This window comes from Artemia sp. Qi Xiang Cuo, chromosome 7, assembly GCF_049724085.1.
Source record: "Artemia sp. Qi Xiang Cuo chromosome 7, ASM4972408v1, whole genome shotgun sequence".
Lineage (NCBI taxonomy): Eukaryota > Metazoa > Arthropoda > Branchiopoda > Anostraca > Artemiidae > Artemia > Artemia sp. Qi Xiang Cuo.
In genome coordinates, this window is record NC_142800.1 from 56,813,012 (window position 1) to 56,836,845 (window position 23,834).

Sequence of the window (23,834 nt, forward strand, 5' to 3'; positions counted from 1 at the left end):
ACAAGTAAAATTTTACTTGTCCCCGTGGCTGCTAGAACATAAGCTCAAAGATAAGAGCAATGTAATAACAAGCTATTTTTATCTTCCATCTTTCTTTAAGCCCTTCAGGAACGGCCTGTTTATTTTCATTTGCTTTAAACAGTACAATTCATGTCGAAACCGATTATTTTTGTTTTTTTTTCTCAAATACTTTCAGTAAAGCCATGGACGAATCTTAGAATAAAAACTAATGGGTTGAGAGGAGACTAGTACCTTTCACATACAGTATTGTTCATGTTTGTTTTAAGTTTCAATGCGGGTCTTTACTTTGGTTTGAAAAGAATACTCGATCTTTGCTATAACCTTCAAAAAATGATCGGCAAATGAGGCAGTGGTACCATGTGAGGGTATAGGGCAAGAGGTTCCTAGCTCCCCATTCAATATTTTGAAATAGGTTTTTTTAGGGTATTTTTTATTGAAAATACCTTTTTTGGTTTGTTTCGTTAAAAAATTGAAAAAACGACAAATTTGCTCCCTCGATACTGAAAAATATGCATTTTCCCCCTGGCTATATTTGTTTGCATTTCAAGCTGGCTATTTGTTGTACTCGTCCGGCTGCCATTCTTGTTATCGTCAATTCTTGCAATACAACATTAAACAGTCTAATAGACCTCAAGCAATCATTTAGTATTAAAAGTCATTCTGGTTTAATGAGGCTCGATTAAAAAATATCTTAACAATATGCTCAGAGTAAATTGCAATTTGAAAACTTTGACCCTATCATGCCAAAAAACGAAAATATTGATTTGATTTTCAAACCGTTCATAAAGCCTAAATTATTTAATTTATATTCAATATTTCGGAATTTAATGAGGGAGAATCTATATTCTCCCTCTCCTCCTGCGAGTCTTCTCTTGTTGCAATTTCATATTCAAATAAACATGTGTAAGTAAAATCTAGTCATAACAGAAAAAAAATGTTTCTAAATGTGCTCACGTAATCTTCATACTCCTCCCATCGATTTGAGTTTCGTCGCTCTGCGTTCACTGACTTTATGATCAACAGCTGCACCGCAATAATAAGACCCTGAAATACGAATTTTGATTTCACTTTCTTCTAGATTATTCAATAGCTTGTAAATTAATTGGCATGTATTAAGTAAAAATTATTTTCCAAATTAAACATGTGGTCATTTGCGGTTTGGTATTTTAAAGCAAGGTTTGCAAATTTTCTTCCCTTGACAAGTGAATAAGAATAATGCTTCTAAAGACAAATACCCGTGAAAACATAATTTTCTTTGAAAAACGATTGAACCATTAATCTAACCGGATTATATTCTAAAGCAAAATTTTCTGCATCTGCCACCAGTGTTTCTAGTGAAGTTTTGAGATCAATGAACCTTCAACGTACTAGCTCCATATTGTTAGCAAAGCTGATGTCTGACGGAACTCTTCCAGCAAAATACAAAACCAATCTTTGGAAGAAGTCGACGACTCTTATGAGCACACCGGCATATTGAAGGGTCATCCAGAGTGATTATCTGCCGAGAGTGTCAAAACCAGATTGGAAACCAAAAAAAGTAATGTTTTTATCTTATATCTAGAGTTTTCTCTACCAGCTGTCTAATCACATGGATTTACGAAGCAGTGAAACGGCCCGGCATAAATCTATCTTGCTCTGGGTGATTGAGGAGAATGAGGTAGCTTGTTTTTCGACTGACGAGAAGAATAGTCAATATTTTTCCGGGCACCGAGAGTACAGTTATGCTGCATTTTTGAATCTTTTATACTTGCTACTTTCTACTTCGCTGCCTTTCCTCTTAGAGACTGGCACAAATAAACCTGCCTTCCAGTCTAATGGAATCATATTAAGATACCATACTCATTGATCTACCACTGTGTCACTAGCGGAGACACTGGAATTGGTCATAAGTATTTTTGCCACTGTGGTTTCGAAAATACGTTGTTGTCTGAATGTGCTGACCTTTCACCTCACGGAGGATCTTCTGTGTAGGTTCTAGGTCACTTTTGTATGGTGGTTTCTTGTGGCTTGCACACCCTAAATGTCAATAAAAAAACTCATAGTGCTGCGCTCTTTATTTAGTTGCCTATTTGATTTGATTTAGTTTAAAGCCCGTCTTCAAAAACAATGAGAAGGACAGAACGTAAAATAGAAATATTATACTTTAAAAAACTACCACACAGATACATTATAGCCCAATACGAGACAAAACACAAGAAAAAAAATAGACAAATGAAATTCAAATCAAAAAAGAATTCTAAAATTTGGATAACCGAATTTTTCAACCGGGTTTGAAAATAAAATTTCTGAGTCGGTTATAATATATTTGGTGATTAATATTGAGTTGTCCATTGTATACTTGTGTGATGTGGAGTAGATATTTTTAGGACCACTGGGTCGATATGATCACCCCTGGTGAAAAAAAAGAAAAGAAGAAAAACAAACAAAAATGCATCCGTGATCTTTCTTCTGGCAAAAAATACAAGATTCCACATTTTCGGAGATAGGAGCTTGAAACCTATACAGTAGGGTTTGCTGATACGCTGAATCTGATGGCGTGATTTTCATTGGAAAAACTTGACTTTTTGGGGTGTTTTTCCACTTTTTTTGACAATCTGGAAAATGTTTTCAGGCTCGTAACCTTTGATGAGTAAGACTAAACTTAATAAAATTTATATATTTGAAATCAGCATTGGTACCATTGGTATAAAAATTCCGTTCTTTAGAATTTCGGCTACTATTGAGCCGGGTCGCTCCTTACTTACAGTTCGTTACCACGAACTCTTTGGAAGATTTCACTTTAATACTTTTACCGTTTCTAACAAATTGCAGCTACGCCAATTTGACAAACTAGATGTCATTACCTAATATCATTTCATTTTACCGAATATCCGTCGAAAGTTTCAACTTAATACCCTTGTCCGTCCCTGAGATACTACGGGGACACGGTATTGATATCGTGGATGAAAATGGTGAATATTAATATGGTTATTAACTCAATGCAAGAGCGGACCCACCCCTTCAGAGCTCCAATTTAGCTCCAACCTAAATTTCAAAGTTCTACACAAGCTGTTTCATTTTAATGTCTAGCTTAGTTTTTCTTCTCTCTTCAAAACTGGACAAGGCATTACTGCTTCTTAAACTGTTAAGAACAACAGATAGCTTTTCGATAGTTATAAATCAATTGGCAATTTCAGACTTTTCATTCTATACCGCTTTTCTCTCTTTGGAACACAATTAATCTTTTTTGCCATAAAGGGCAGAAAACGTCACATTGCTGTGTCTTTTATGCGTGTTAAAAAGGACGTAAGAACTTTTTATGTCCGTTCAAATGAGCCTTTTGTCGATGTATTAGGGCCATTGGTTCGATACAATCATGCCTGGGAATATATATATATATATATATATATATATATATATATATATAATAATAATAATAATATATATATATATATATATATATATATATATATATATATATATATATATATATATATAATAATAATAATAATAATAATAATAATAATAATAATAATAATATATATATATATATATATATACATATACAATAATAATATATATATAATAATAATATATACATAATACATATATATATATATATATATATATATATATATATATATAATAATAATAATAATAATAATAATAATAATAATAATAATAATAATAATAATAATAATAATAATAATAATAATAATAATAATAATAATAATAATAATAATAATAATAATAATAATAATAATAATAATAATATATAATAATATATATATAATATATATATATATAATAATAATAATAATAATATATATATATATATATATATATATATATAATAATAATAATAATAATAATAATAATAATAATAATATATATATATAATAATAATAATATATATATATATATATATATATAATAATAATAATAATAATAATAATAATAATGTATATATATATATATATAATAATAATAATAATAATAATAATAATAATAATAATAATAATAATAATAATAATAATAATAATAATAATAATAATATAATAATAATAATAATAATAATAATAATAATAATAATAATAATAATAATAATAATAATAATAATAATAATAATAATAATAATAATAATAATAATAATAATAATAATAATATATATAATAATATATATATATATAATAATAATAATAATAATAATAATAATAATAATAATAATAATAATAATAATAATAATAATAATAATAATAATAATGATAATGATGTTGTGTGTGTGTGTGTGTGTGTGTGTGTGTGTGTGTGTGTGTGTGTGTGTGTGTGTGTGTGTGTGTGTGTGTGTGTGTGTGTGTGTGTGTGTGTGTGTGTGTGTGTGTGTGTGTGTGTGTGTGTGTGTGTGTGTGTGTGTGTGTGTGTGTGTGTGTGTGTGTGTGTGTGTGTGTGTGTGTGTGTGTGTGTGTGTGTGTGTGTGTGTGTGTGTGTGTGTGTGTGTGTGTGTGTGTGTGTGTGTGTGTGTGTGTGTGTGTGTGTGTGTGTGTGTGTGTGTGTGTGTGTGTGTGTGTGTGTGTGTGTGTGTGTGTGTGTGTGTGTGTGTGTGTGTGTGTGTGTGTGTGTGTGTGTGTGTGTGTGTGTGTGTGTGTGTGTGTGTGTGTGTGTGTGTGTGTGTGTGTGTGTGTGTGTGTGTGTGTGTGTGTGTGTGTGTGTGTGTGTGTGTGTGTGTGTGTGTGTGTGTGTGTGTGTGTGTGTGTGTGTGTGTGTGTGTGTGTGTGTGTGTGTGTGTGTGTGTGTGTGTGTGTGTGTGTGTGTGTGTGTGTGTGTGTGTGTGTGTGTGTGTGTGTGTGTGTGTGTGTGTGTGTGTGTGTGTGTGTGTGTGTGTGTGTGTGTGTGTGTGTGTGTGTGTGTGTGTGTGTGTGCTCGATAATATTAATTTCGGAAATAATGGAAGGTTTCGCAATTTTGTAGATAAGAATTTGGAAAATCTCTAACAGGGCTCTTTGGTATGCTAAATATGGAGTTTCTATGGATATCATGTTGGGGTGTTTACACTTTTTTCTAAAATGGGGCAAACCTTCTCAGACTTTTGTCTTTCGATGAATAACTTTAACTTAAAAAAACTTAACATATTTAAAATGACCATAAATAGTCAAGTATTTTGATGTATATGCTGTTATAAAAACTGCATTTTTAAAGTTTTAGTTCCTATTAGTAAGGGTCACTCATAGTATAAAAACATTTTGTTACTTGAATTGTTTGTAACATTTGTAATACAGAATAAAAACAAAATAGAAGAACCACTATAAATTAAACCGCAGAAACATCGTCTCACTTAACTTCAAAACTACCACAAAACTCAAAAGTAATCATCAAAAACCACAAAAAAACAACACTTACTAAATCATTTTATTTTCTATTACGATGCCAAAACAGAATTTAATTAAAGGTTAAACATATTCAGTCATTTTCAACTTCGTCCTCACTATTTTGAGGATTTGGTTTTTTTTCCTTTTTTTGGTATTTCTTTATGAAAAAAACTGTGTTTTAACGTATAATGATTAGTGTAAAAGTCTATGTATGGAGCACACATTCTTGGTCATTCAGTTATTTATTTGACGTTAACTCGTCACAGGTGGGTTAATTGCCCATGCCTCTTATTCGTACGGTATTAATACGTTTTAAGCTTGGTTGAGGAACTATCATCATTTTAGAAATTTACGTACACCTACTTCGGAGGAGCATTTATGTGTTGCTCCTTTAAATTTACATGTAATTGTATTTTACTTCTTTTCATATTTGACGTCTGTGGCAATCGCCAAATGACTTGTCGGACTCTTTTTCATAAATCTCTTTCTTGTTAATACATCAAAGTATAATCACCTACGGAACAAGTACTGACAAAACTCTCCAAAAGTGACCCCGCGTGCCTCAGCGCCTCTAAACACAAAGTGCTGTACTACTTAATCGCTCCGACCCAAAGTCCTGTGCTACGAGCCAATAAATTATGCTAGAGCGTGATTCAGGCGACGAGTGACCGGGAAAGTTGTATTGAATTGTGTAACTACGGTATTTAGTTGCCAGGTTCGCATAGGTATGGAGTCGTCTCCGGAGACGCGGACAAAGGGTCACTCTTTTTGTGTGGAGAGGATTGGTTTTGTCAGTACTTGTTCCGTAGGTGATTATACTTTGTAATACATCAAAGAATCGTTCGTCTTATATGATTTGTATTCTTCTGGGACTCGTTAAGATTCTCTCTGTTGGTTCTCTTCTAACCATACATTTCCTTAGGATTTGATGTGATTATCCCTGTCACTTTTCTTCTAACTGCATCATTATTTTCATTTGGGATTTCGTTGTGATGATAGTTTTCGCACGTCTTCTAGCCCCAGATCTTGTTTCGTACCTCCGACATTTTCCGTGTATAGTACAAGCAAACTAGCCAAAAATATGGATTGACCCCAAACAAATTGCAAAAAAAAAGTTCTATATACCATATTGTAGAGAGAAAAAAGGCTTAACAACGTATCCAAAGTTGCACATTCTAGGTCGACGCAAAACTAGTTTTTTTTTTTTTTGCTTTTCATGTCAATTTTTCAGTTTTTTTCTAAAAAAAAATGAACTATCGGTAAATGTTCGTTTTTCTGTATATGAAGTACCGTCCTGGTGTAAAATGAAGAGCTGAGCCCAAAAATGAAAGCAAATTTGATGTACAGTGTACCAGAAAAAAGATTCGTAATCATCAACATAATATTTTACCCTTCTCATCGTCGTGACCTTTTTTTCACCATACTATCGAAAGGCAAATATTCTGACATAAAATGATGAGCTGAGCCCAAAACTCAAATTAACCTGATGTAATATCTACTAGAAAACCCGTTTCACATTCATCAATGTGCACTTTTTTATTTTCATTTGATATGTTTCTTTTAGCACTTAGTGTCAAACAATTCATCCATTGTTGGAAATAAAAAAAAAACTAAGTAGGTTGATAAATTATGGTTGGCTCTTATAGAAGACCAGTTAAGGCACAGAAGGCAGCTACACTACTTTCATGACCTTCGTATGCAATAAATAATATCAACGTTTCGTCCCACGCTTTGTCCAAGTGATTTCCCTGATAAATCCGGAAGCTGAAAAATCACAACATAAAATAATTCAGAGCAATGATTTTTTAAGTCAAGTTAATGCCCGTGTTTGATATCTTGCCATCTATAGATACAAGAAATTCCATCGAGGTGTCTGCCAACTTACAAGCTAGAAAAGTGTTACTGCGAAGGTTCTCGCTTTCCCATTGACTTGATATTTAAAGATAAGGGTTCATTTTTGTTTGTGTCATCATTTCAACCAAAGATCTACAGTCTGAAACGGTAAACTAATATACCCAACCGTACGTATTAAAATTCTTGGAAATCAATATCAAAGAACTGTCTTATAAAAAATAGTGGGATTCATTGATAAGAAGAGACTGGAATTGCTCCAGTACAGAACCTCGAAACTGTCGTTCCAATACTCCGATATGGTATCTATACTGCGAAATGTCTTAAGAGCCGAACGATCCGGGTTATGGGATCTCCACTTAAAATCCACCTCTGACATGCTACCTTATCTGTATCTGTTATCTGTATCTGTATCTGGCTGTATCTGGGCACAACAATTACACAAAATCCTGCCAGCTTTGCATCCAGAGAATGGTCATGCTCCAGGAAACCCATCCTGGCGTATATCAAGCCTTCCAGAATGGGGTGCATGTGATCCGACGTTCTGATAGATTCTGGGCTGGGCTCTCCACGGATATTGTCATTTAGCAGGAGCTCATGCGTTGTCTCAAAACAGTTGGTGGCCTCACCGATGGAAGTGGTATGACAGAGGTTCAAAGGTCTTTATGGGTTCTTTTTTGACGTGTCTGCTCTGTACGAAATCGTCTGATCAAGGATATATCACAGGTTTTTTATGGAATTATTGAACAACATAAGCAAAGGTCAGAGCTGAGGCAGCTAAGAGACCGTAAAAAAACCCAGATTGTTATCGATTTCCTTGAACAAGGATCATCATTTAATGGGAATCTTCAACTAAGAAACATTACCAACGGTCTGACAGCCTATGAGTCTGCCAACGTTGATTCTGCTAGGGATTTAGGCCTAAAATTCATTGAATCCTTGTCTGGAAAGCTGTTCGCTGATTTTGTGTTTCGACGAAAACAACAGGCAGTTAAAATTACTACAAAGCAGAATCCAGGTGGAGATTGCAAAAGACTAGACCCCACTCTCCTTTTTCAGAGGTTCTTCACGCTTTCAAAGAGGATCAATCTCACGGAATTTGAGTATTTTTAACACGAACTGTGTTCCTACCCAGCATCACTTTTTGACAGTTCTTGCATGCTCCGGTCTCCGAACAAGCCAGACTTTGCCAAAGCTATATCACAGGGTTGCAATCTTTACGAGCGCTTTACTCCCCTTCCCCAAGGCATTTGATATATCATCGACGGTTGAGCTCTTCTGCTCAGAATTCGACGGGTCAAAAACGAAAGATACTCCGAAATCCTTGAACCTTATATTAATTACGTGACCCAAAAGTATCCATCTGCCACTATTGTGTTCGACGGCTACGATGGTATGGCTACCATATAGAATATGGCCGAGTCGAAGAGAAGTTGTATAATCGGTCGTGAGATCTTCTTCACATCAGATATGCAGCTGAAGGTAAAAAGGGATGAGTTCTTGTCCTGCAAGAAAAACAAGGCCAGGTTTATCTGCGTGTTGCCTGTTTATCTTCTATCAAAGGGCTTCGTCGAAGTCCAGGCACCAAGTGATGCAGATGTCCCGATTGTGCAAGCTACTGTTGATTCTTCACGGTATTACGACACTGCTGTCATTGGAGATGATACTAATCGTTTGGTTCTATTGTGTTAACATGGTTACCTATCAAGCATGAAACTATTATTCCACCTGAGCCAAAGTCAAACAAAGCTCCCTACTAACACTACTACTACTAACAACTCACCGCAGCACCAAGCCACCTGAGACCAACACAGCTACGCACGCTCCTCCTCCATCCCAATTTATTCAAAGCATCCCTTTTTACACCCACCCATGAAGTTTCCATTTCCTTTAAATCTTTCTTTATGACGTCCTCCCACCCCAGACGAGGACGAACTGCTTTCCGTATAGCCCTAGACGGTTCGCCAAAAAGAACAATCTTCGGCAATCTGTCATCCTTCATCTGCACAACGTGCCCTAGAGAGCGGTATTGAACCACATTTTTCGTATAGCCCATAGTTTGAAATAAGGTCAGTCAGCTGGGTACCCAGAACAATCCTTAAGCAATTTCTCTGGAAAACATATAACAAATCTTTATCCTCTTTTTCGGAGCACCCATAATTCAGAGCCATATTTGACCACTGTCATCACTATAGCTTCTAATATTCTAATCTTGGTTTGCAGACTTATCTTCCTATTCTTCCAAACTTTTTTTTAACTGTGAAAAAACACCCTGAGCCTATGCTATTCTACTTTTGACATCTTCACTGCTACCACCATCTTTACTAATAATACTACAAAGGTAAGTAAAGCTGCCCCCCTGATCAATCTTTTCATTACCCAACTTACCATAGAGACCAGACTAATCCCTCAATAATTACCACACTCACTTTTATCACCTTTCTTATAAAGTGGCTTAATTAAGGCTTTCCTTAAATCATTAAGTACTTTCCCTTTTTCAAAAATCATATTCATAATCTTCAGTAAATTATTTCTAACCTCAGAGCCACCATATTTAAGAAACTAATTTACCACCCTATCAGCACCTGGAGCCTTATTGTTTTTTAGTTCTTTTAGTACTGTCGCTAATTCTTCCTCACAAAAAAAAATTTTCCTTCACATCCAATGTATCACAAACTTTTTCATTTCCCTCTATATCTCTTCCTTCAACTCTATCTTGGTTAAGCAAATTCTCAAAATGTTCGGCCCATCTCTCTTTAGTTTTTTCCTTATCGCTAATTGCGGCCCCATTCCTATCTTTAACTGGGCCAAGTCCGCATTGACTACTCCCTCTCAGTTTATTAACATGTCATTACAATATTTTACTATTATGCCATCTGGGTGCATCTTCCACATCCTGAGAAATTTTATCCATAGTCTCCACTTCACACCTCATAAATTCATATTTTAATGCTTTCTTCACTTCCTTTACATTCCTCTTGTTTTCATATGATCTATCACTAAGGTAATTCTTGTACAAGTCCTTTCTCCTTTCTACAAAACATAAAGCTTTTTCACTAATATTCATAGCTGCGGTTCTAGCTTTCTTCCCTAAGACACCTTCGGCAGCTTCAAAAACTATTTTTAGAAAATTGTTCCAGCCATCTTCCACATTATCAAATTTTAAACTCTAAAGTTTAATATTCAACTGTTCCTGGAAAGTGTCTCTCAAATTCTTATCGTGGAGTCTACCAATATCATAGCTTCCCGGGAGGTAGTTACCCTTCCAATATTTCAGCTTTAAATTAGCCCTTGACACTACTAGATGGTGATGTTTACTTTTAACATCAAAAACGGCACTCCTATATACCCTAGTATCTTGTATTGATCCTGCCGGTCTTCGGTTTACAATAACATAATCAGTAAGGTTTACTGTCTTACCATCACGTGAATACCATGTTAACTTATGAGCCATTTCATGACCAAATACCGTATTGGTTATAACTAGATTGTTATACCTACAAAATTGCAAAAGTCTGTATCCATTACTGTTTTCTTTCCCTACACCAAATTTACCTTGGCTGGGATACCATCTATCCCTATTTCTACCAACCTGGGCGTTAAAATCTCTCAGTAAAAACATCATATTTCTACCTGGGACCCTGTCTATTTGCTCCTGTAACTGTAAGTAAAATTCATCTGAGTAACTAGTATCTCCGTTAGTCGGTTCTACAGGAGCAGATACTACTATAACTGATACCCTGAACTCTTTAGTCATAAAATGAACAATTAGCATTCTATTATTAATACCTTCCCAGCCTAAACAAGACTTAGCAGCTTCCTTATTCATCATGATCCCTACTCCCTGTCTATGTACCCCATCCTTCCTGCCCGAGTAAACAAATTCTATATCACCTAATTTCATACTTCCTACCCATGGGATATGAGTTTCTGAAACTCTTAATAAATCCAGTTTGTATCGTCTGACTTCGTCAGTCAAAATGTCGATACGATAGTCATTTTTAACGTCGTAACATTCCAGGTTCCAATTTTCACGTTCTTTAAATCATTGAAATTATTTTCGCCTCAGGAAAAGCAATGACCCCGGATATCAGTGTAGGAAGGGGATCACATATCTTCACAAGTTTACACCGAAGTGCTTAAGCCGGCTTGCAGCCGGACAGCAAGAAGTCCCTGGGACCTCCATGAATGGGAGCTTTGTGTAATCCTGGGTCCATCTTGGTCACAGCATGGTTTTCAGCACTTGGCGATGCTCTTCTATTAACAAGAGTCGAAATCCTGCACAGACAATCTCAAGCCTATTACCTCCGACTCATTGTATATTCATGCCTACAAATATTATGCTACTACGGGAAGGCAGCCCATAATAGATAAATTAGCTAGGAAGAGGTTTTTCCGCCCGAAGACGCCTGTCAAAACACACCAAGCCCAGAAGCTCCCTGAATACGGAATATTCACAAATTGAAAGAGAAGCTGGGCAAAGAGACATGCTATCTGATTCTTTTTGCTCACGCCATCTTAGGCTGTGACTCACGGCCATCTTATGCTACTTTGCAGACTCACAGTGTGGGAAAAGGCCTTGCTCTGAAGAAGCTACTGACAGATGTCGACTTTCGTACATCAGTTGCAGTCTTCATGCTGAAGTCAGCTTCAAAGGAGGAAGTAAGGGCGGTTGGAGACGACGCTCTGCTCATGATATGTGGCTCATAAAAAGGTTGAGATCTGAATGAAGTCTGCAGGGAAGTTTTTGAAAAGAAGGTGACTACTGCTAGCACGTTCGTCCACCCAGAACAGTTACCACCAACTTCTGATGCGGCAAAATTCCACAGTTACAGGGTTTTCTACCAAGTTTATGTATAGAGTGGATATTCTTATTTTGAACTTAAAGCCGAGGAATGGGGTTGGAAAAATAAAGATGACTTCTTGTATCCATTGACTACTGACGTCCTACCAGCCCCCCGTATGCTTCTAAAAGTCGGGAAGTGCTCCTGTAAACTGGAATGTAGCTCAACGAAATGTCGCTGCTCTAAAATCGGCTTAGCTTACACTGCAGCGTGTAAAACGTGCATAGCGACAGTGTCTTCTAACTCTGCAAGAATAAAAAGCTAGAACGATGAGGAGAACGTCGAAGCTTAGATATCTGGATTAAAAGAATAAGTTGTGAATACTAGTCGGAATTTGATTCTGTCTTTCAAGTGTTCATGAAGTTCATTCGATAATTATATCAGTTGTGAAGACTAGTCAATGTGCTGATAATAGTTTATTCTAGGAGAGATTTTAAATGTCGGTCGTTGCAAACCAGCTTCTTAGATGATTTCTCTTTTCTAATATTTTTAATGTTTTAATAAACATCTTGCAATATCTTTTTTTTATGCCAAACCATCAGATGATGGAGCCTGCGACGATCAGACTCAGGCTAACTAATTATTAGATCTGAAAGCCGATAATTTAGCCAGCGAAAGATGGTCTGGTAAAAAAATTGGGGTCACGATGACGAAAAGCGTAAAAATCTCGTATTGATGGTTTTGAAACTTTTATTTACCGTACACCAAATTTGACTCAATTTTCGCACTCATCTCGTCTTTTTACACCGAAATAATAATTCAGTTCAAGAAAACGAATAATTACCGGAACTTAATTTTTCTTTGGGAAAGTGAGAAAACTGACACGATACACAAAACAAACTAGTTTTTACGTCGACATTGAATGTGCAACTTTAGATATGTTGTTCAGCTTTTTTTTCTTCTGCAACACGGTGTAAAAATCATTTCTGTTATAATTTGTTTTTACCAACAACCGACGAATTGGTGGACAAGTGCTAAAATAATAAGTGTTAGGTGCTAAAATGTCAAATGAAAATGAAAAGTGCATATTGGTGAATATGAAACAGGTTTTCTTAGATACATAACATAATGTTAATTTGATTTTTGGTCTCAGCTCATCGTTTTATGTTAGAATTGTTGCCTTTTGATAGCATAGTGAAAAAGAGGTCACAAAGATACAAAGGGTTTAATCACATATTGATGATCATGAAACTTTTATGGCACATTGTACATCAAATTTGCTTATTTCGGGTTCAGCTCATTGCAATTCTGTATACTGCACTTCATATACAGAAAAATGAACATTTACCGACAGTTCATTTTTTAGAAAAATCTGAAAAAATTGACACGAAAAGCAAAAAAAAAATCAAGTTTTACGTTGACCTAGAATGTGAAAATCTGGATAGGTTGTTCAGCCTTTTTTTTTCTCAACAATATGGTGTAAAAATCATTTCTGTTGCAAATTGTTTGGGGTGACACTCTAGTTTGCCTGTACTAGTATTTTACTTTAGCTGTTTGGATTCATTAAAAATTGTTTTCAAGGAAAAAAAATTTATATATACATCATAGGCAGCGCAATAATACTGCCTACGTAAAGAACCATGCTGGCACAAAGTATTATTTTTTTTTTCTTTTTTTTAGACCAGGACACTTGGCATCGAAGGAGTTGTCCTAGAAACTTCTTAAAGGACTCATTTTATTGGAAATTGAAAGGGCTAGTGCCCTTTTTAATAGTCGAAAAGGATTGGAGGGCAACCAAGCCCCTCCCACGCCCATTATTTCCCCAAACACATCCAATCAAAATTTTTAGATAGCCAATTTTGTTCAACATAGTTTAAAATTTCGGAAATTATGTCTTTCATGATGAACCCCCCCCCCGTCCCTCTCCCCTTACAGTCTTCAGGACAAGGGTTGTAAGAAATACCCTTGGGGCATATAAGGTTCTTATAGAAAGGATGTATAAGCTTCGGAGGGGGATAATTGGATCGGTAATCAGAAGTGCTAGTGCCCTTTTTAAGATTCAAAGTGATCGAAGGGCAGATACATGTTCCCACACACACCTCGTATTTTCCTGAAATGCATCTGATAGAAATTTTGAGATAGCCATTTTATTCAAAACAGTCTAAATATCACAAAACAGGGCTTTTGGGGTTGAAACAAACCCGCAGAACCCGGGGGCCGGGATTTAAGTTATGCCCCTGGAGTATTTAAGGTTTTTATGGAGTTTATAGTTGTATAAGCCTTGGTCCTCTAAGGCTCATTTGGTCGAAAATTGGAAGTTCTAGTTCTCTTTTAAGAATCAAAAGAGAGGGAGAAGAACTAGTCCCCCATTCCCAACTACCCCTCTTTTCACCAAACGAATCTGGCTGAGATTGTCAGATAGCGATTTTGTTAAAAATGGTCCAAAGAACATATAACAATTCCTCTCGGGTTGACACCCCCCAGGTCCCTGGGAATATGGATGTAAGTCATGCCCTAAGGGCATACAAGGGTTTTCTTTTTAAAGTGGGTGGTCGTATAAACTTTAGATGTGGCTCATTTGATTTGAAACGGGAAGCTATGGTGCCCTTTTTAAAAATAAAAAGGTATTTGAGATCAACCAGGAGCCCCCCCCCCAAAAAAAAAATCTATCATTTCCCCAAAGACATCCAATCAAAATTTGGACATAGCAATTTCGTTCATCGCAGTTGAGGGTCTGGAAATTATGTTCTAAGGAAAGCATCCCCGCCCCCACAGCTCTCACGGCAAAGGATTTAAGTTATGCCTTGGGGGCATATAAGGTTTTTTATAGAAAGGATGGTCATATACTTTGGAGGGGACTCATTGGATTGACAATCAGAAGTTCTAGTGATATTTTTAAGTCAAACTCATCGAAGAGCAGATACCCCCCCCCCATTCACACCTCGTTTTTTCCTGAAAGGCGTCTGATAGAAATTTGGAGATTGTAATGTTATTCGAAATAGTCTAATTATCAAATAGCAAGGCTTTTGGAGTTGAAACAAAGCCCCAGAGCATGGGGGCAAGGATTTAAGCTATAACCCGGGGGCATTTAAGGTTTTTATGGAAGGTATGTCTGTATAAACCTTGGTCCTCTAAGGGTCATTTAATTGAAAATGGAAAGTTCTAGTTCTCTTTTAAGAACCAAATGTTATAGAGGGCAAATAGCCCCGCCCCGCCCGACCTCCTCTCTTTTCTCCAAACCAATGTGAATGAAATTGTGAGACAGCGATTTTGTTCAAAATGGTCCAAAGAAGATATAACAATGCCTCTAGGGTTGACAAAGCCTTCCAGTTCCCTGGGGATAGGGTTGTAAGTCATGCCCTGGGGGCACACAGGGATTTCTTGGAATGGGTGGTTGTATAAACTTCTAATGTGGCCCATTTGATTTGAAATGGGAAGCTATAGTGCCCTTTTTAAGAGTAAAAAGTGATTTAAGAGCGACCAGTCCCTCCCCCCAAATTCTTCATTTTCCCAAAGACATCCAATCAAAATTTGGAGATAGCAATTTTGTTCATTGTAGTTGGAGGGTTTGGAAATTATGTTTTAAGAAGATATTACAATGCCTCTAGGGTTGACACAGCCCCCCCCCCCATTTCCCGGGGGATAGGGTTGTAAGTCATGCCCTGGGGGCATAGAGGGATTTTTTGGAATGGGTAGTTGTATAAACTTCTAATATGGCCCCCCCCCACAAATCCATACTTTCCCCAAAGACATCCAAACAAAATTCGGAGATAGCAATTTTTTTCATCGTAGTTGAAGGGTCTGGAAATTATGGGGAAGTAAAACTTCCCCACCCCCACAGCTCTCAGGGCAAGGATTTAATTTATGCCCCGGAGGCATATAACGTTTTTATAGAAAGGATGATCGTATAAACTTTGGAGGGTACTCATTGGATTGGTAATAAGAAGTTCTAGTGCTATTTTTCAGAGGAAAAGTGGTCAGAGCACAGCTACCTCCCCCCTCCACACACAAACGTCGCGTTTTTCCGAGATGCATCCAATAGAAATTTGGAGCCATTCCTTTTACTCAATATAGTTCAAAGATCATGTAACGTTGCTTTTGCGGTTGATACAAGCCACCAAATTCTGGGGCGATGATTGTAAATTATGCCCCTGGGGCATTCATGGTTCTTACGGAAGAGATGGTTGTTTAAACTTTAGAGTTCGCTCATTTGGTTGAAATTGGAATTTGTAGTTCCCTTTTAAGAGTCAAAAGTGATGCAGGTCAACTAGTCCCCCCCAACTATCCCCACCAAACGCATTTCATTGATATTGTGCGATGGCCATTTTGTTTAAAATAGTCCAAAGAACATATAACAATGTCTCCAGGGTTGACAAAACGCCCCAGAGCAATATGTTCATACAGATTGCTCTAATACTATTAGAGCAATAATTTTATATTGCTCTATTGCTCTAATACTACTAATACTACTACCACTGCAACATTTACCAGTTCTACTACTACTATTACTATTGCTCCAACTACTATTTCTATCGCAACTACTTGTAAGGTTAACAGCATTAAGATGAAAATTTTAAGAAGTATGTGAATATACAAGTTAACAAAAGGGCATATCGACAATGTCATAGCAATGGCTATGCGTATTAAGTTGAGCAGTAATACTCAAGGCCATATCCAGGGGGGAGGGCTTTGGGAGTTTGAACCCCCCCCGCCCTCCTTCCCCGAAATGTTGTCTGACTCATAAAAACGTAACAAAAATGGACATAAACAAATTTTGTTTGCGTTTTTTGAGGTTTTTTTGTGTAAGCCCCCTCCGAAAAAAAATTCTGGATACGGCCCTGGTAATACTACTGCTGTGACTACTATTACAACTATGACTAAGGGTATGAAGGTGAAAGTTTCAGTAGATATTCTTAAAATATCTGTTACACGGCTGAAAGCTGCCATACGTATGCAGGCTGTCAAAGGGGCATATCAGCAATATTTTGGGAACAGTTTCGTGTGTGAAATGAAAACTTACAAGGCTTGTTGTGGGTGATGTTGAACTAACCAAAAGACAATATTTGCATCATGATACTACTATTTCTACTCCTACAAGTGCTATTACTGCTACTATTATTATTACTGCTACTAGAGCTAAAACTACTACTATTAACTCTACCCCTACTGCTACTACTGCTACTACTATAACTACTGGTGCTACGACTACTACTAATAAGCCTAAGGGTATTAGGGCACAAATTTTGGGCTATACCGAAACTGTGCTGAACTAAATCGAAACCCACAACGCCCTCAGAGGTTGCCAAGAGGACGTATTAGCAATGCCTCAGGACCGGTTGATCGCATTAAGTTGAAAATTGCATCGTGTGTCGGAGGGGATGTTGAAAAACAAAAAAACAAAGGTGCTATCTACATGCTGCTATTAATGCTACTACTCCTACTACCACTATTGCTACTACAACTATTGCTATTACACAGTGTAAGGGTATCAAGGTGAAGCTTTTAAGGAGTATTAAGGCGGATGTTGAATTAAATCAAAACGTACTATGATCATGTAGATTGTCAAAAGCGTGACAAAGCCATATCACAATAACGGCTTACATTATTAAGTTAGACTTTTCAATTGGGCCGAATTTTGAACTAGCCAGCAGATGCTATGTGTATACTTTGAATACTACTTCTACGGTTACTGGAGCAAATGACACTAAGGGCACTAGGTTGAAACGTTTAGGGGGAGTTTCTATTAAATGAAAAATCTATACGCAAGTAAGTATTAAAAGAGCATATAAGCAGAATCATAGGCAGCGATGCTCTATCATAGCTAGTAATTTCTATTACTCTTTTTAAGAGTCAAAAGTTATTGGAGGGCAATCAGCCCTCCTCTTTAGCTCATGATTATCAAAACACTTCCAATCGAAATTATAAGATAGTCATTTTGTTCAACATAGCTGAACGGTCTTGTTACTGTATCTCTAGGGCTATTGCGTAGTTCAACTTTATGCAATTTGCCCAATATGGTTAAAAACTAAATATTGCCTTAGGATTAAATCAAAACGCACCATGTGTATGCTGGTTGCCAATAAGACATCTCAGCAATATCAAAGGCAGCGCGCTAGCGCTGTAAAGAACGATGTGGGCACAATGTGTTTTTTTTTGTTTTGTTTTTTCTCCATACCCGGGCACTTTGTATCGAAGGGGTTGTCGTAAAAACTTCGAAAAGGGCTCATTCAATAGGAAATTGGAGTGACTAGTGTCCTTTTTAATAGTCGAAAGGGATTGGAGCGCAACTAGCCCCCCCCCCAAGCTCATAATTCCCCCAAACACATCCAATCGAAATTTTGAGATAGCCATTTTGTTCACCGTAGTTGATTTCCAGATAGAAAATATCTTTTTAGGAAGACACTCCCCCACAACCCTCGGGGCAAGGGTTTTAAGTTATGCCCTGAGGGCATATAAGATCAATGTTGACATAATGTAAAGTTTTTTTTTTAAGCAGGGCACTTCATATAGAAGGGGTCAACGTAGAGACTTCAAAAGAGTTTCATTCGATTGGAAATCAAGATTTCTAGTGCCCTTTTTAATAGTCGAAAGTGATTGGAGGGCAACTAGCCCCCCCCCCCCCTCATGCCAATGATTCCCCCAAACACATCCCATCAAAATTTTGAGATAGCCATTTTGTTCAGCGCATTTGATTTCTAGATAGAAAATGTGTTTTTGAGGAGGACACTCCCCGACAACCCTCAGGGAAAGGGTTTTAAGTTATGCCCTGGGGGCATATAATATTTTTATAGAAGGTGTTGTTGTAGAAACTTCAAAAACAGCTCATTCGATTGGAAATTCAAAGGGCTAGTGCCCTTTTTAATAGTCGAAAGTGATTGGAGGGCAACTAGCCCACCCCACGCCCATCAATCCCCCCAACACATCCAATAAAAATTTTGAGATAGCCAATTTGTTAAGCGTAGTTGATTTACAGATTGGAAATATTTTTTTGAGGAGGATACTCCGCCACAGCCCTCAGGGCAAGGGTTTTAAGTTATGTCCTGGGGGCATATAAGGTTTTATAGAAGGCGTTGTATTAGAAATTTCAGAAAAGGGCTCATTCGATTTGAAATTCAAAGGGCTAGTGCCCTTTTTAATAGTCGGAAGTGATTAGTAATATTTTGTTGTTGTTGTTGTTGTTTAGAGCAGGGTACATCGTATCGAAGGAGTTGTCGTGGGAACTTCGAAAGGGGCTCATTCGATTGAAAATAGAAAGGCCTGATGTCCTTTTTAATAGACGAAAGTGGTTGGAGGGCAACTAATCCCCCTTCCACTCCCACCCTCCCATTTGCCCATTATGTTTAAAAACTAAATATTGCCTTAAGATTAAGTCAAAATGAACTGTGATAAGGTTAATTCCCAATAAGGCATCTCAGCAGTATCCCAAGAACTACTGAGGGTATTATGTTCAAACTTTTGAGGCTACTTCTGCTCTTAAAATTTAACCAAATCCAAATAGTGTAAGTGTATCCAAGCTATCAAAGAAAGTAAACAGATTTTTTGCAAATAGTATCAAGTTTTCCATTTTAAGTCAGCTAGAATAGGTATGAAACTAAATTAAACAGTATTATTTGAGTCAAGATTTTTAAAATGGTGTATGTTGTTAAAAATTGCTGAAAATTTTTCTCCAGCTTACAAATAACAGGCCAAACTATAAAGTCTTAAAAAACGAAAAGATTTAAAGTGTTATTTTCTATTTCCCTGAAAAGACTATGTCAATATAAAACGAACAGAAATTAATTAAAAAAATTTTCCACATAATAAGTTTTTCAAAGAAAAGTAAAGAACTCCATTAAACAAAAAATGAGCAAAAATAAAATCAAATAATTTACCAAGTTCGAAACTACCACAAATCAGCATCGATAAATAAATGAAACTCAAAACGAACAGAAATTACAATAAATAACCGAGTAAAACTCAAAACGAGCAGAAATTAACATAAGTTTGGTGCAAAACCCCTATACCATCCCAAGGCCAGAAAAAAATTTGAACTTTACTGATAAATTACAAATGAATGTGCATTGTCAGTTTAATATACATATACTGATATTTAGTTATCAAAATGTTAAAATTATTTGATTTATTAAAGTTATAAAAGTAAAAACATTCATATTTTTTTTTTAGTGAAGTGCAAATTTTGTTCTGGCCTTGGGAAGGCATAGGGGTTTTGCGCACAACTTTTGTTAATGTCTGCTCGTTTTCAGATTCACTCGGTTATTTATCTTAATTTCTGATCGATTTGGGTTTCATTAATTTATAGACACTCGTTTTTTGTAGTTTTGAGCTTGGTAGATTGTTTGATTTTATTTTTGCTAATTTTTTGTTTAATGGAGTTCTTTACTTTTCTTTGAAAAACTTTATTTGTGGAAAAAGTTTTTTTAATTAATCCCACGAAGAACTGAGGCTATTATATTCAAACTTTAAAGATATTGGAGGGTAACCGCCCCCCCAACCCTTTTTTCCCAAATGCATCCAATAAAAATTTCAATATAGCCATTTTATAGGCTATATTGAAATAGTTGAAATAGTAGTGAAAAAATAGTTCAAAGATCATATAACAAAAATTCCGGTGTCGATACAACCGCCAGGGCCCAGGGGCAGAGGTTTTAAATTATGCCCTGGGGGCATATATAGATCTTATGGAAAGGATACTCGTATTAACTTCAAAGAGGGCTTATTGGATTGGAAATTGAAAGTTCTAGTTCACTTTTCAAGAGTCAAAAGAGATTGGAGGGCACCTAGCCCCCCCTCCTCACCCTTTTTTCCACAAACCCATCCGATAAAGGCTTTGAGATAGCTTTTTTTTAAATAGTTCAAAGACATATAACGAAAACTCCGGGGTCGACACAGCCCCCTAGGGCCTGAGGGCAGGCATTGTAAGTTATGCCCTGGGGTAATTTATGGTTCTTATTGAAGACTCGTAAAAACCTAAGAAATGTCTTATTTGATTGGAAATTGAAAGTTCTAGTTCAGTTTTTTAGAGTCAAAAGAGATTGGAGGGCAACTAGAACCCTCCACCCCCAACGCCCATTTTTCCCCAAATGTATCCAATAAAAATTTTGAGATAGCCATTAAGTTAAATATTTTTGAAAAGTCAGATAACAAAAACTCAGGTGTCGTCACAACCCCCCGGGGCCCGGGGGCGGATGTTGTAAGTTATGCCCTGGGGCATATATGGCTCTTATGAAAGGAAATTGCAAGTTCGAGATCACTTTTTAATTGTCAAAAGAGATCCGAGGGCAGCTAGCCCCCCCCCCCCTCCATGCCTTCTTTTTTTCAAACCCATCTGATGAAAATTTTGAGATAGACATTTTGTTAAAAATATTTCAAAAATTGGATAAGAAAAACTCTGGTGTCAATACAACCCTCCAGGGCCCAGGGGAAGGCGTTCCAAGTTATGTCCTAAAGGCATGTATGGTTCTTATGAAAGGGATGCTCGTATAAAGTTCACAGAGGGCTTATTTGATTAGAAATTGAAAGTTCTAGTTCACTTTTCAAGAGTCAAGAGAGTTAAGGACAACTAGCCCCCCCACGCCCTTTTACCCCGAACCCGAAATAGTTCAAAAATCGGATAAGAAAAACTCTGGTGTCAATACAACCCACCCAGGGCCCGGGGGAAGGCGTTCCAAGTTATGCCCTAAGGGCATGTATGGTTCTTATGAAAGGGATGCTCGTATAAAGTTCACAGAGGGCTCATTTGATTAGAAATTGAAAGTTCTAGTTCACTTTTTAAGAGTCAAGAGAGTTAAGGGCAACTAGACCCCCCACGCCCTTTTACCCCGAACCCATCCGCTACTAATTTTGAGATAGCCAGTTTTTGGAAATTGTTCAAAAATTAGATAACAAAAACTCCCCCACGGCCTGAAGGATAGGTGTTGCAAGTGTTGTCCTGGGGGTGTATATGGTTCTTATGAAAGGGATGCTCGTATAAACCTCAGAGAGAGCTCATTTGATGGTAAATTGAAAGCTTTAGTTCAATTTTCAAGAGTCAAAAGATATCCGAGGGCAACTAGCCCACCCCCACACACCCTTTTTTCCCAAGCCCATCTGATGAAATTTTTATAATAGCCATTTCATTAAAAATAGTTCAAAGGTCAGATAAGAAAAATTCCTGCGTCGACGAAGCCCCCCAGGGCCCGGAGCCAGGCGTTATGAGTAATGCTCTAGGGGCATATATAGTTTTTATGGAAGGGATTCTTGTATAAACTTCGGAGAGGGCTCATTTGATTGGAAATTGAAAGTTCTCGTTCACTTTTTAAGTGTCAAAAGAGATTGAAGGGCAATTAGGCCCCCCCCTCCAAGCCCTAAATGCATCAGATACAAATTTTGAGATAGAAATTTTGTTAAAAATAGTTCAAAGTTCAGATAACAAAAAACTCCGGTGTCGACACAGCCCCCAGGGCCCGGGGATAGGTGTTGTAAGTTATGCCCTGGGGGCATATATGGTTGTTATGTAAGGGATGCTCGTATAAACTTCGTAGAGGCCTCATCTGATTGGAAATTGAAAGTTGTAATTCACTTTTTAAGAGTCAAAAGTGATTGGAGGGCAGCTAGCCTCCCACCCCACACTCCATTTATTTTATTCCCAGAGGTACTTCATACAGAAGGGGTCGTCGTATAAACTTCAAAGGGGGCTCATTCAATTGGAAATCGAGAGTTCTAGTGCCCTTTTTCAGAGTCAAAAGTGATCGGAGGGCAACTGACCCCCAAGCCCTTTTTCCCCATATACATCTGATAAAAAATTTGAGGTAGCCATTTTGTTATAAACAGTTCAAAGATCATAAAATAAAAACTCCTTTACGTATGGCCGTTTCGTTAAAAATTGTTCAAGGGTCAGATAAGAAAAAAAAAACTCCTGTGTCGACACAACCCCTCTCCCCCCCCCGAGCCTGGGACAGGCGTTGTAAGTATTGCTTGGGGCATATATGGTTCTTATGGAAGGTGTGCTCGTATGAACTTCGGAGAGGGCTCATGTGATTGAAAATTGAAAGTTCTCGTTCACTTTTTAACAGTCAAAAGAGATCGAAGGGCAACTAGCCCCCCTCTCCACGCCCTATTTTCCTCAAATCCATCCGATAAGAACTTTGAGAGAGCCATTTTTTCAAAATAGTTCAAAGGTCAGATAATAAAAGCTCCGGTGTCGACGCATCCCCCCAGGGCCAGGGGGCAGGCATTGTAAGCTCTGTCCTGGAACCGTATGTGTTTCTTATGAAAGGGATGCTCGTATAAATTTCAGAGCGGGCTCATTTGAATGGAAATTAAAAGTTCTAGTTCATTTTCTTAGAGTGAAAAGAGATCGGAAGGCAACTAGCCCCTCCCGCCCTCCACGCCTTTGGGTTTATCGGATGGATAAATCCATCCGATAAAAATTTGAGGTGACCATTTTGTCTAAAATAGTCCAAACATCACATATTAAAACTCCGGGGTCGACACAATCCTCTAGGGCCCAGGGACAGGCGTTGTAAATTTTATTCTGGGGATATATATGGTTCTTAAAGAAGGGATACCCGTATAAACTTCAGATAGGGCTCATTTGGTTGAAAATAGAAAGTTTTAGTTCACTTATAAAGAGTCAAAAGAGACCGAAGGTTAATTAGCCCCCACGCCCTTTTCCCCTATGCATCAGATAAAATTTTGAGATAGCAATTTTGTTAAAAATAGTTCAAACATCAGATAATAAAAACCCCGAGGTTGACACAAATCCATTTTTTCACTTTGATATTTTTACTTTGATACCTGTTTTGATACTTTGATGAATATTTAATATTTTTTTAAAGTTTGATTTTGAAATAAG

General features: G+C 37.0%; 1 protein-coding gene across 1 annotated transcript in view; it reads right to left on the reverse strand.

The window, feature by feature from the left end:
• Positions 1 to 23,834, reverse strand: part of LOC148950477 (uncharacterized) — a 47,782-nt gene that overhangs the window by 20,374 nt on the left and 3,574 nt on the right. Inside the window, exon 2 of the mRNA XM_089091624.1 lies at positions 976 to 1,065. Coding sequence (XP_088947750.1) covers positions 976 to 1,065 — 90 coding nt within the window. The remainder of the gene's footprint in view (positions 1 to 975; positions 1,066 to 23,834) is intronic.